Genomic DNA, 13,810 nt, shown 5'->3' on the forward strand with positions numbered 1-13,810 from the left:
GTGATCTCAGGTTAACGACTACCCTCCCAGAATTTAATGGATTGTTAATGGGTCCCATCACTTTAAAGTGCAGTACATTTTCTTTCCTTTCCTTTTTTTTCAGGCCAATGCAGTTTTCTGTATGGCTGTCAGCGTGCACTAATTACAAACTCTTTGAATGGGATAAAAATAGTAAAATAAATCTTTTGAACTGAAGCATAAGGGGAATGCCAGATCATTTCACGTGTTAACAGGCATGGCAACTGCACGGAAAGCAATGCTACAAGAAAATGTTTTCACTCCGAAAGGGGAAAGGCTGATGCATGTTCTGCAAATACAGGTATCTGAAGAAAATGAAGATTACCGCTTGTGCATCACAGGTAGTCAATGAAATGGGGAAAAATCTCATTCTTTAATCAAGTAAACCATTTTTATTTGTGTAATAAATTAGAGTTCTCTTTAAAAATACTTTAGTGATAGTTTTGATGTTATAACTTTTTTTTTTGCAATGCATCTTTTTTCCAAAATTAGTTACCAGGGATGAAGAGGTGCAGATCACCTTTTTGAAAATCTTACCTAATGGACTTAAGGAGAATTACAAGATACAGGAGGTCTGGTTCCTGGAAGATCTCACACTTGTGGATGGAAGAGATGCAACTAAAGTAAGGCTTTCAATTCTTGTGCTTTCCCCATTGCTAAGAGCGTCATTAGTTTTGCACCAGATACAATTCAGAAAAATTAGCAATTAAGACATGCATGCAGCTTAGCAAAGTCATCCTGTAAACATATTTATTAATGTATCAATCAAAATATGGCATAGTTTGCTGAATCTTGCTTGCTTTCAGTATATAGCTGGAATGCAGTGATGATAAGTACACCTCACGTAAAGTGATTAACTCTTCTCTTAGGGAAGTGAGTTTACAACAGGCTAATGCTGAATAAAGACTTAAACACAGAGATAAACTCAGTATGTGGCTGAAGTTGATCTGTAAAATGTGGAGTTTCACTCCGTTATCTGTGGTGAACAATTGACTTCTTGAAGGAACATAACACCATGAAGCAAGCAGAAATAATTGTGAAAGTGTCAGATCGCTAGTGAATAGTCTCAGGTGCTGCACATGGAGGTTAGAAAGTTGGGGGACTGGCATTAAGCTGTAAAGGGCCTCATAGGGACATTAGGTACAGGCAGATAATTGCACAGATAAGTACTGGTGGAATTCATTGCTTTTAATGTTCAGTTAACAACAGACTATCAATTCAAATGTACAATCAAATTTCAGTATCATCAACTTGCACAGACCGGCCAAGTAATTTGCAGCAAAGGCTCATATTACTGACATCTGAGTTCTTTAATAGAATTGCAGCCGGCCCCAGGGAAAATATTAGTGGTAATGAGAAGTTTATTATGATAAAGTTTGCAATTAAGCTCCATTCTAACTTCATTATGAATTACATAGCGTTACATAAAAGATTGTGCCTGCTTCATAGAGTCACACAGATTGACCAAACACGTGTAAAAAGGCTTTTTAAAAAGAAAGAGTTCATTCTTGTTCTCCAAATCGCCAACATTTTAAAATGAGTTTAACAATGAATCCCAAAACATCAAAAGTTACTCTATAAATTGAACCATTTAGAAATATCACTGCTATCTATTCATTTTGATCTTTTAATTAAACCCTGCACTGTGCTTTGAAATAAAATAACAAACTGAATGAAATGTTAAAAACTTCAGTCGTGCACTGATTATAGAATTACATAGAATGTAGAGCACAGAAACAGGCCATTCAGCCCAACAAATCCGTGCCGGTGTTTATGTTCCACACGAGCCTCCTCCCCCCACCCCCCTCTCCCTTCTTCATCTAACCCCATCACCCTATCCTTCTATTCCTTTTCCCCTCATGTGTTTATCTAGCTTCCCATAAATGTACCTATGCATCTATATGTATCTATAGAGATGATGTAGTAATTTAATATTTTAACATCAAATACTAGTTGGAAGCTGTTTGTGTCTAGTGACCGTTAATTGCCCCTGAGGAATTAGGATAGATTTTTGCAGGAATCAGACTCTGGATTACTGAGTGGAAAGAAATGTATTATTTTTATCCTATAAAGTTTTTTATTAATGTTATTTTTGGAGTCAACCGTGGTACCATTATTTTTATTAATTGTTTAGGAGATTCAAAGATAGCAAATCCTAAGGACTTTTCAACAACAGTAATTAGAAATCTTCATATAGAAACACATATCTGAACAGGAATGAGTTTGTGCATTGCTATTTTCCAGTTAAAGAAGAAAGCTTTGTATTCCTGAAAGTCATATATTTTTAACCTCTATGTTGGTCCAAGTACATGTATCCAACTATTTACTCTGTCCAGCAACATCAGGAAAGTTGTTGATTATGAGTACTTTAAATGGTCTGGATTTTGTTTTTGTTCTAAATGATTTCTAGCATTTTCATTCGATATACTCCCAGAGTAAGTCAAATGGGGAAGGAAAATATTCACAGAGCTGCCTCTGAGTTTGAGAGAATTTTGAGGTGGGGCCACATCGAGCACTACATAAAAGCACCATCCCTAGTTCCTTTTCTCACACATCATTGGCTATAAAGTGCCTTGGGATGTCATGAGGTTGTGAAAGGCTCTATATAAATCCAAGTTCTTTCTTTCTTCTTTCTATCATTGGCAGTGAGATTTTTCTGTTACACTGTGAGACAACACAAATTATCTAATTAAATCCACTTGGATCTTCTTTTTGCTTAAAAGTTTACGGAGCTCAGCTAGGAGTAGTGTTTGATGAAAAACATAAATCAGTACACTGGGTATAATGTTTTGTGTTCACGACATGACAGAACACCATTTTCCATTTCAGAAAGCCACACATATTGCCTTTAGTGCTTCCCTCTCAATCACAGCTTCATTGAATGCAAAATATGTCCTAGTTTTCAGATAAAAATAACATGAGCATGGCTTCTAAAGGTGTTTTTTCAATGAAATAGAGATGGTTCAAATAAAAGAATTCAGGAAAAAAATCTGGATCCAGCCACAGGTCTTCCTCATACTACACTTTTAGAAACAAGAAGGATTGCTCTGAAGATCAGGATTTCTGTAAGGAATCTTACAACACCAGGTTATAGTCCAACAATTTTATTTTAAAATCACAAGCTTTCGGAGATTATCCCCTTCATTCACCTGACGAAGGGGATAATCTCTGAAAGCTTGTGATTTTAAAATAAAATTGTTGGACTATAACCTGGTGTTGTAAGATTCCTTACATTTGTCCACCCCAGTCCATCACCGGCATCTCCACATCAGGATTTCAGCATCATTAAATCTGCCACAAGAGCTCCGGGTTAAATCAGCTGTTAAAGAGAAACTTCCACAGCCCAGTGCAGCACTGGGTAATATCAGTATCAGGGACTTGGTCCTTAGATAGACAAATAAATCCTTACGATCGGTATGACAAGAGGTTTCAAAAGCATTTCAGCTGCAGTGCTGAGATCCAAAGGCTAATTTGTACATGTACAGTAGATTGAGCTCATCCATTGCCACCTATCTTGGAAGTACTGGCTTTGATGCAAACCCAATCACCTCACTCCTCAAAAGTGAAGACCCCTGGCTGGTATTATCTGTGACTTGTTCAGGACACCAGCTCAAAGAGCCTCTTCCCTGGTATAGTATCAAGAGGCTCCCTCTTCTTACCCTGATTCCAATATTATAAAATCTTAATATCCAAGTCTTGCGCACATCAAAGCAAGAGTTTTCCAAGTTACCGATGCAAAGCTCAGTTGAGGCTGTGTATGGCCAGAAGTCTAAAACCCCTCAAATGAGGTCCTAGTGCCCACATGGGTAGATAACTTCCATCAGACTAGAGATAATATATGATTGCCACTCATATAGATATACACATTTCTGGTTTCTCACCAAACACTACTCCTAGGAGAATTTCAACCATTAACCGTTGAGTAGAATGCCGCCTAGAATTTTGTACTGTCTAAACTGACTAACTGATCTTACTCTAAAGTGAAAAAGCTGCATGACAGCTACACCAAAGCAGAGCTCAAACCTACTTATATCCTAAGTTGCTTGGAAATGTGACAAAGGGTCTTAGGCTCATCTGTTGCAGATATTAATAGCGATAAAAAAGTCCACCATCTCTTCTGGTGTCAAGGCACCTCAACTTCTTTTAATAACATGTCACCCTGCAATAAGCCTTGAGTTATCACTGAGGGGATAATCCTGTTCCATTAAGTTTAGAATGTTTCTTGACTGCTGCTTAGAAATCAATTAAATGACGCCTGGCAAAAGCCTCTTGAACCAAGGATCAGTAATTATTTCTCTTCATGAAGGAGCATCAGTTTTCCTCTCTAAAACCTACGGACCACTGGAAGTGGAGGAAATGGAGGCCATCTCTGGAGTCCTCTAATCCTAAACAGATTGGGGACATTTCCACCCACTAAAAATAAATCTCTGGTTTTAAAGAACTGGATCTTGCATAATTTGTCCTAATAATTTTGTTCTTTAATTACTTATGGCCTTAGCAGTTAGATCTTTGAATGTCTCTTTTGCCTTGCCAGTTATCGGAGTATCTTTTTTCCAGATGTGATGACCTAGTGAAGCACTTCCCAAAGGCAAACTGGGTACAGATGTTGCTGGCTTTAGCTAATTCTTGCAAATGAAATCCAGCTGTGGTAATTAATTTGAAGATTATCCATTTAGCAATAAACATTTGCCTAATCACTTTGAATTATAGGGGCAAAAATTGCTCGCAAAATAACAGTGAGTTCAACAGCGCTCACTGGTGTTAGTGGCAAAATGGAGGAGCAAGTTCCGGCATTCGCACATGTGCAGTGAAACGCGGAAATCTGGAAATTGGTCCTACTGGTTCGCCAGCAATATGACACCATGTACACGTGAAGAAGACCGGCAAAGTAGCTACAAGGAAAAAACTGACTTTCAGAATGGTGACCTTCCTCCATAACTCCAGTTTGATGGGCAATTTTCATTTCACCCCCTAAATAGTGCCTCTATAAGGTTGTATTGTTATCGATTGCACGTGAAATGTGGATTATAACAAGTATATGCATTGTAGTTAATATTCTTCAAATGAAAATTATGGTTCAGAGGCTATAATCCCATACTAAACAAAGCCCACTGTTTACAATATTAGCATATGAACATTTAATATGTTTGTATGACATCCCACTGTGTGCTACTTTAACAGAAATGTTAATTGGTTTTAGAATTCATTTACTAGATAGTGGACAAAGGAAAACTTCCTGCTGTGCTTACAATGTCACTAACGCATAGTGAGCAGAGAAAATCTTCCTCATATTTAGTAGAGCAAAAATTGTGACCAACTCTTTAGGGTTAACCTTCTTCATCAAATCAAATCCACAAGAGGAAAATTCAAGATAATAGAAAGTTACCTTAAGGATTCCATTGCTTTTATTATACAGCTACAGCAACAACTTGCATTTATATCGTGCCTTTAATGTAGAAAAATGTCCCAATTTGCATCACAGAGACATATCAGACAAAAATGGACACCAAGCCTAAGAAGGAGATACAATTGATGCAAAAACAGACTTGTGAATTGTTTTAGTAAATATTAAATCCATTTGGTTTTTAAATTATCCATATGCCTTCACTATAGATACCAATATCACCAAATTGTCTTCATTATATTTCTTATTCTAAAGTAGAAGTAAAGAACTATAAAGGATTACAAAGGTAAAATGATTAGATGTATTAGCCATGGCTTTCTGCCCACAACCCCACTGATTTTCAATGGATTTGAGGTGGGTAGGGCAGGAAAAGTGTTCTGGCATATCGCCACCTCCTTACAGCTCCCCCCATTTCCCAGTGCCCAGGTCTGGTGGTGCAGAATGGACCTGCTCATATGTGAGCAGGACATACTGAAAGATGGTGAAAATGAGGGAACGATGTCCTTCAAAATATTTCCCCGCATTTGTTTCATTTGAACCCTGGGCGCAAGAGATACCAGTTAGACCCAGCCATCTAGTGTTCAATGGTTAGTGGAGGGGAGCCTGAAGATTTTTCTGGCAGCTAGGGCCTGTGGTAGTGCTCACACAGTGTAGCCTTCCACAGGGCAAAGAGAAGGATTTAAAATAATAAAATAAATCGTTTTGCAGGCAGCACAGAAACCGCAAGGCCAGTTACAGTAAAGCTCTGCCCCAAACTGCTGCAACTCCCCCCCCCCCCCCCAACCCCCACCCTAGGTGGGACCAGGGAGTCCAATTCCTGTATTTAATGATCACAAGGCCAGAAATTTAGCTGAGGTCTTTGTAGCAGCCAGAAGTCCCACCCCATCAGAGATGCACCCAATGACAGGAGATTGGAACATCTAGGCCATTGTCTCCATTCCCAAGCAAAACCAGAGCTATATCAGTCATAGGCATAAGCATAACTAGTGGTGACAATGTGCAGCATTTTGGTTTACTGATGCCTGTAATGATCTCTTCAATTCACAACATGCTCATTAAGTTCTTCACTGTGTCATCCGTGGCTCAGTTGGTAGTACACTTGCCTCTGAGTCAGAAGGTTGTGGGTCCAAGTCCAACTCCAGAAACTTGAGCACAGTATCTAGGCCAATACTTCAGTGCAGTACTGAGGGAGTTACTTGCACTGTTGGAGGTGCTGTCTTTCAGATGACATATTAAACCAAAGCCCTGTCAGGTGAATGTAAAAGATCCCATGGCACTATTTTGAAGAAGAGCAGGGGAGTTCGCCCCAGTGTCCTGGCCAATATTTATCCCTCAACCAACATCACTAAAACAGATTATCTGGTCATTATCAGATTGCTGTTTGTGGGACCTTGCTGCGCGCAATTTTTTTAAAAATTTTTTCGTGGGATGTGGGCGTCGCTGGCAAGGCCAGGATTTATGCATTTATTGCCCATCCTAAATTGCCATTGAGAAGGTTGTGATGAGCCGCCTTCTTGAACCGCTGCAGTCCATGTGGTGAAGGTTCTCCCACAGTGCTTTTAGGTAGGGAGTTCCAGGATTTTGACCCAGCGACGATGAAGGAACGGCGATATATTTCCAAGTCGGGATGGTGTGTGACTTGGAGGGGAACGTGCAGGTGGTCTTGTTCCCATGTGTCTGCTGCCCTTGTCCTTCTAGGTGGTAGAGGTTGCGGGTTTGGGAGGTGCTGTCGAAGAAGCCTTGGGGAGTTGCTGCAGTGCATTCTGTAGATGGTACACACTGCAGCCACAGCGCCGGTGGTGAAGGGAGTGAATGTTTAGGGTGGTGGGTTGGGTGCCAATCAAGCGGGCTGCTTTGTCCCAGATGATGTCAAGCTTCTTGAGTGTTGTTGGAGCTGCATTCATCCAAGCAAGCGGAAAGTATTCCATTACACTCCTGACTAGTGCCTTGTAGATGGTGGAAAGGCTTTGGGGAGTCAGGAGGTGAGTCATTCACTGCAGAATATCCAGCCTCTGACCTGCTGTTGTAGCCACAGTATTTATTTGACTGGTCCAGTTAAGTTTCTGGTCAATGGTGACTCCCAGGATGTTGATGGTGGGGGATTTGGCGATGGTAATGTAATTGAATATCAAGGGGAGGTGGTTAGACTCTCTCTTGTTGGAGATGGTCCTTGCCTGGCACTTGTCTGGTGCGAATGTTACTTGCCACTTATCAGCCCAAGCCTGGATGTTGTCCAGGCCTTGCTGAATGCTGGCATGGACTGCTTAATTATCTGAGGGGCAGCGAATGGAACTGAACACTGTGCAATCATCAGCGAACATCCCCATTTCTGACCTTATGATGGAGGGAAGATGGTTGGGCCTAGGACACTGCCCCGAGAAACTCCTGCAACAATGTCCTGGGGCTGAGATGATTGGCCTCTAACAACCACTACCCTCTTCCTTGTGCCAGGTATGACTCCAGCCACTGGAAAGTTTGCCCCCTGATTCCCATTGACTTCATTTTACTAGGGCTCCTTGGTGCCACACTCGGTCAAATGCTGCCTTAATGTCAAGGGCAGTCACTCTCACCTCACCTCTGGAATTAAGCTCTTTTGTCCGTGTTTGGACCAAGGCTGTGATGAGGTCTGGAGCCGAGTGGTCCTGGCGGAACCCGAACTGAGTATCGGTGACCAGGTTATTGGTGAGTAAGTGCCGCTTGATAGCACTGTCGATGACACCTTCCATCACTTTTCTGATGATTGAGATAAGACTGATGGGGCGGTAATTGGCCGGATGGATTTGTCCTGCTTTTTGTGGACAAGACATACCTGGGCAATTTTCCACATTGTCGGGTAGATGCCAGTGTTGTAGCTGTACTGGAACAACTTGGCTAGAAGCGCGGCCAGTTCTGGAGCACAAGACTTCAGCACTACAGCCGGGATGTTGTCAGGGCCCATAGCTGCTGATTTTCCAACATTACAACAGTGACTACACTTCAAAAGTAAAGCTTTGGGATATCCTCAGGCCATGAAAGTTGCTATATAAATGCAAGTTCTTTATTTCTTAACCCAGCAACTTCTTTATTTCTGCTTTAAAAAACATACAAGGACCAATTTAAAAAGCCCACGCCTGGCATAAACAGGGTGACAGTAGCCTCATAATGGTGTTGGGTCGCTTACTGCCTTATTTACATTGGCGCTCAGGCCATCACCATCTTGGGTAGTGTCCTGTGAGGGCAGGGTATATAGGACCTTGATTGCAATTTTGAGATACAAATGGGTGGAGAGTGCACCAAACATTTTCTGCCCATTTGTAGTTAGATGTTGAACGACCAAACCAGTGGTCCTTAAAAAGGCCACTCAGAAAACGGCCGGTGTTTCTTATTAGTTTTGATTTTTGTGGGGTCAAGAGGAGCAGGAGTGTTCCTCCTGGACTCATAAAAAAATCTCCAGACCACTTGTGGCCCATGCAAGGGCTCTCCACCCACTGGGAGCACCTTCACCACCCACCCTCCCCCCGCACCCACTCGCTCTGACCGCCCAACGGAAGAACTGCCTCGGAGTGCCCGTAACCTGACGGTTGCCAGTAAATGAGGCCCAGGCCTGAAAGTGGCTCAGGTCTCACGCCAGTAACAGTAGGCAGCAGCAGGCATTTCAAGCTACAACTTGTCGCGGAGAATTGGTTCTATCCAGTTGTGATCTTATGTAGTATCTGTGGTGACTTAACTCCAGCAGTTACAATTATCATAATGGGGCCAGGAATGTGATTGGAGGCCAATATGCACTGTGCATGTCCGTGACCTGGGAAACCTTTTATGTGCTTGGAGCCTACTTCTAACTGTGCGCAAGGCTTATTAAAGGGTTAAATTTTATTTAAATGAGATGATGTTCCCATAATGTAATTCAGAGGCCTGAGCCCATATAAAACGAGTGCTACAAGGGAGGCCTGATCCTTTCAGTTGGCTATAATCAGTTCAGCTGTAATGCTGTTCTTGCTTTATCTCTTAGCAGCTCACTCTTTTTACTCTAATTTGCTTTTCTTGGACAAAGAAGTGAAGAAAACTTCTCGAAGCCTTCCTGACAGCTACTTAAAGCTACACTGTATCTCTAATCTGTGACTGTACAGCTGACGCTGCTACTGAGTTCCTTTGTGGATGCAGCTACGGGTGTCCCTATGGGCATACTGCTCTAACTGCAGTATCTGGAGGAGGATGGGAGGAGTCATGACAAACAAACGTTTGCATCTTAGATACTCCATTTGAACACGTCCTTATGCTATCACTCATCTACAGGGCCATGCTCTCATACTTGAACATGTCCAAAGTTAGTTTCCTATACAGATTAAGATTCCTGCCATAAATTAACTATGTATAACCCTGCAGCCAGACTTGCAGACCAGTTTCAACACAGGGTTGCCTCTGTCAGTAGTTGTCAAGGTCATGGTTATGTTGAGTTTTTATTCAACAGGCTCCTTCTAAACAACTGCAGGAGATCTCTGTCACATCTCCTAACCTACAGGGCAAACATGCATCAAGCAAGTAACTGACGCATCATTAATCAGGGCCAATGGGTTCATCAATTTTCCTCTGGAAAGCAGCCAGAAGCAAGAAAGCGGCCTTGAGTTCCACACTCTGGCAGGGTTCTCACAAGTCCAGACTATAATTGACTGTTTAATATGACCATTTTGGCTCCAAACCATTTTTCATCCCAACCACAAGCGCTGCCTTAATGGCAGCTAGCAACCCTTCAAGAGCTACTAGTGCATAGTACTCTGTCTTCTTTTGCTTCTCTTTCTGGCTTGTTCTTCTTTCCTTCCAGGTGGGAGGTAGTGGGTGGCAGGGCAGGGAAAGGAGGCACCAAAAACTGCAGGGTGCATTTCGGGTGGGCGTTGTGGAGAAAAAGTGACTTTCAGTGGCTCTCTTCTTATCCCCCCCCGCCCCTCCCCCCAATCGCATGCTTCCCGCCCCCGTGCTATCAATGCATCCCCTGCCCCTTCACCTTCCCACCTCCTCCTCCTTACTACCCACTTGTTCCCAATCACTACCCCTAGCTCTTCCCCATTGAACTACCCACTCAGCCCCATATCCTGCTCTTCCCCCTTTCTCTGTTGTCGCTCACTTCAGCCTTAACTCTCCATCCACTCCTCCACAATCCCACTTGCTCCCCCCGAGGAGATTGGCCCGATTTACCCAACCTGTGGGCCAAGCAATTTAAATTGAAAAGCATTTCTCTCAAAATGCAGCCTGAATCCTCTTACGATCTTTAAGCTTAACATTTGTTTATATTAACTCAAATCTTTGTTTCGCCGGTTGCATCAAATTAAAAGTTAATCATTTATCAAATTTAAGTTCAACCAAAGTTTGCTGAGTTGATCTGGAGGCAGATCTCTATTAGCGTCTTACAAAATACCAAAAACTGGATCTGGAGTCAATCTAAGTTGAGTGTGTATGGTTTACATCCCTTTAAGATGTCAAAAATATGGCCACACAAATCCAAGCCCCTGCATCAAAAACCTTGGGTGTCTGGATATAAACAAACAGTTGGCATGATTTCCTTAAGAACTTCCATATGTCCCATGGAAATTTCCCATTTAGTGTCTGCTTCAAGTGGAGTTCAAAGGTCAAGGCTTCAGGTGATTTGGATCCTCCGACATCCACCTATAGGAGGGAGTGACGTGGGTGATATGTTTAATACTAAAGTGCTGAGAAACTCCTGACAGTGTTGCTTGCTGCATGGTGTCTCTCTGCATATTCTATCCATGACATATATTATGAATTCTACCATCTGATATCAACCGTGGATTATTCTGATGTTTGCAAAGCATAATTATAACAGAGCTGTAATGTTTTTTTTGGTACAAAAGCATTGGTGTTATCATAGGGAACATAAATGCCCAGAATTTGCTGTAGCAGGGCAACAAATGGTGCCTGCTGTTAGTTAGACTTGCCCGTTCAATCTTGATGATATTTTGTGCCACAAGTTGCTGGAAGTGGGAGATGGAAATGGCGCATGGCCCCGATATTAAGGCAAAGACGGGATCTAAGCGGGCGGGGCGTGGGGGGGGTGGGGTGCGGGGTGATTGCGTGTGTGAAACCCGGAAGAAAATTTAACAGGTCGGAATGTCTGATTTTAACTTGATTGCCTAATAAAATTTTTCCTTCCGGCTTTCGTGTTTCCAAGCTGTGTGATGCGCACCCGCATGATGCAATCTCAACTAGACTATTTGAAAGGCCAATGCAAAAATTGAATTTGAAGGAGCTAAGAGGTTTTGGAAAGAAACAATGAGAGTTAGTGAACATGGATTCAGGATGAGCAAGACCAGCACCCAGATTTAATGAAGCTTCCCTTGATTTACTGCTGGGTGCAGTCAGGAGCAGGAGGGAGATAATTTTCCCCTGCAGTGGGAGGAAGTAATCCGCTGCTTGCACCAAGAAGGCATGGTTATAGGTGGCTGAGGAGGTGAGCAGCAGGACCATGGTGCCCCGATCTTGCTACAGTGCAGGAAGCAGTTTAATGATCTAACAAGGTCAGGAAAAGTGAGTACAGTTGCTGATTCACCCACATCCCGATTCACCCCCTCACTCTGTCTTGCCAAACATTCTCCGTCACATCACTCTTCATGCCCACTTAAGTTTCAACAGCACCCATCCTTCACTTTCTATGCACTTCTTCACCTCCCCATTTATACATCCACTTCTGCCACTCACCCCAATCCTAATACAATGTGATAGCCACCCTCACCCAATGCACTGCATCCATCGGGTGAATACATGACCTTCAGTTACTCACAGGTCTGTTCTTTTGCCTCTTGTAGGAGAAGAGATTGTGAGGGAGAGGACTGGAGGGAGTTTGCGGGGGGGTGGGGGGGTACCCTTGTCTCCAATGAACCAGCACTTAAGTCTGTCTCCTGGTATGAAGAGGTCTGGAATGTTGGACTGCTGCAGCATAAAAGCATCATGACAGCTGCCAGGGGATTTGACGAATACCTGCGTGGACCTCTTCTTGTGGTTGCACACAGCTGTGCATTGATGGAATGAAATCCCATGCAGTTGATAAAAACTCCTGGTTCATGTGGTAGTCCTCAGATTGCCACATGTTTGCAATTGATTGCACTCTATACCTGTGAGAAGCCAGTCAGAGACACAAATCTGACTGCCCTATAAGTCTGGCTATTGTCGTTGCAGGGGAAGTTGAGATAAGTCAACGCCTCGGCAAACAATCCATCCTTTACCTGCCTTATACATTTATGTGCAGCCAACTGAGAGTCCCTGAAGATGTCTCCAGTGGCGCACTGGAAGAAGCCAGAGGCAAAGAAATTGAGGGCAGTGGTGACTTTGACAGCGACAGGCAATGCGTGGCCACCAGGTCCAGCAGGGAGCATCTCTTCTTGAAGGAGGCTGCAGATGTCTGCAACCTCCTGCCATGTCAATCTGAACCTACAGAAACACTGCTCTTCAGATAGCTGAAGGAAGCTGAGCCTCTGTCTGTGGGCCCTCTCACGTGGGCAGTGATCCTGTTGCTCTCCTCTCTGCTGTAATCCTCTCTGCTATTCTCCACTCTGCTCTCCAGATCTGTGTTGTGCACTGCAGATCCCAACACAGCATGACATTGCTGCCATGGATGGTGATTGTCTTCCTCGTCCGATGTCCTATCAAAAACATCCATGGTGCCCCCCCCCGCCATTCTGATGTAGTCCGTTTGAAAGCCTCCAAACTTCTGAAACACGTCTATGCTCACAAGAGCTCTCTGCAAAACTATTGCCAGAGGGAACTGAGAAAGCAGCTGTAAGCAATGACCCTTTATTCACATCGGGCAATCAGAACCTGAAACACCCCATGAAGTGCCACTCAATCCCACCTCCATTTCACTGGGAAGTTTCCCGAGCCCCGAGAAACCCGTGCTGGAGGCATTAAATTCAAATCCCTGTTAAAATCTCTTCAAATGCGTCTCATTAGCATGTGATAATCGTTGATCTGCATGTTATAATGATTGACAGAATGAGACAAAATGTCATTCTGAATGACTCTGAACAATGCTCTAAATTCTTATGTGGGCCAACTGAAGAGTGATGTTGGGTGAATTCCAATATTGCCTGCCTGAGGGGCAACAGTTTGATTTAAAATGGAGCAAAAATGGCCTTAACAAGTTTTTTGTTCGTAATAGATCATGGTATATTGTTTCCCCCCTTAATGCTCATAGGGGATGATATTTATCTTGAACAATAGCACAAAACGGGTGATAGAGCATCAGCTGCCCATTTAACACTTTTGCACTATGTTATTTTTCATTTTACTACGTTAAAAGCACTATATAAATGCACGTTGTTGTTGTTGACTTCAATGGCTGCTGATTCACCATCGCCTATTTTGCACTTATTGTCAAGGTGATTTGCACCCCCATTAGGTCCA

At 42.8% G+C, this 13,810-nt stretch overlaps 1 protein-coding gene across 1 annotated transcript in view; it reads left to right on the forward strand.

Moving 5' to 3' along the window:
* The first annotated feature begins 235 nt into the window (after positions 1 to 235).
* The window catches only part of LOC137332648 (exocyst complex component 1-like), a 46,354-nt gene continuing 32,779 nt past the window's right edge, over positions 236 to 13,810 (forward strand). Inside the window, exons 1-2 of the mRNA XM_067996606.1 lie at positions 236 to 359; positions 511 to 641. Of these exons, the coding sequence (XP_067852707.1) occupies positions 236 to 359; positions 511 to 641 (255 nt within the window). The remainder of the gene's footprint in view (positions 360 to 510; positions 642 to 13,810) is intronic.

Source organism: Heptranchias perlo, chromosome 14, assembly GCF_035084215.1.
Source record: "Heptranchias perlo isolate sHepPer1 chromosome 14, sHepPer1.hap1, whole genome shotgun sequence".
Taxonomy (NCBI): domain Eukaryota; kingdom Metazoa; phylum Chordata; class Chondrichthyes; order Hexanchiformes; family Hexanchidae; genus Heptranchias; species Heptranchias perlo.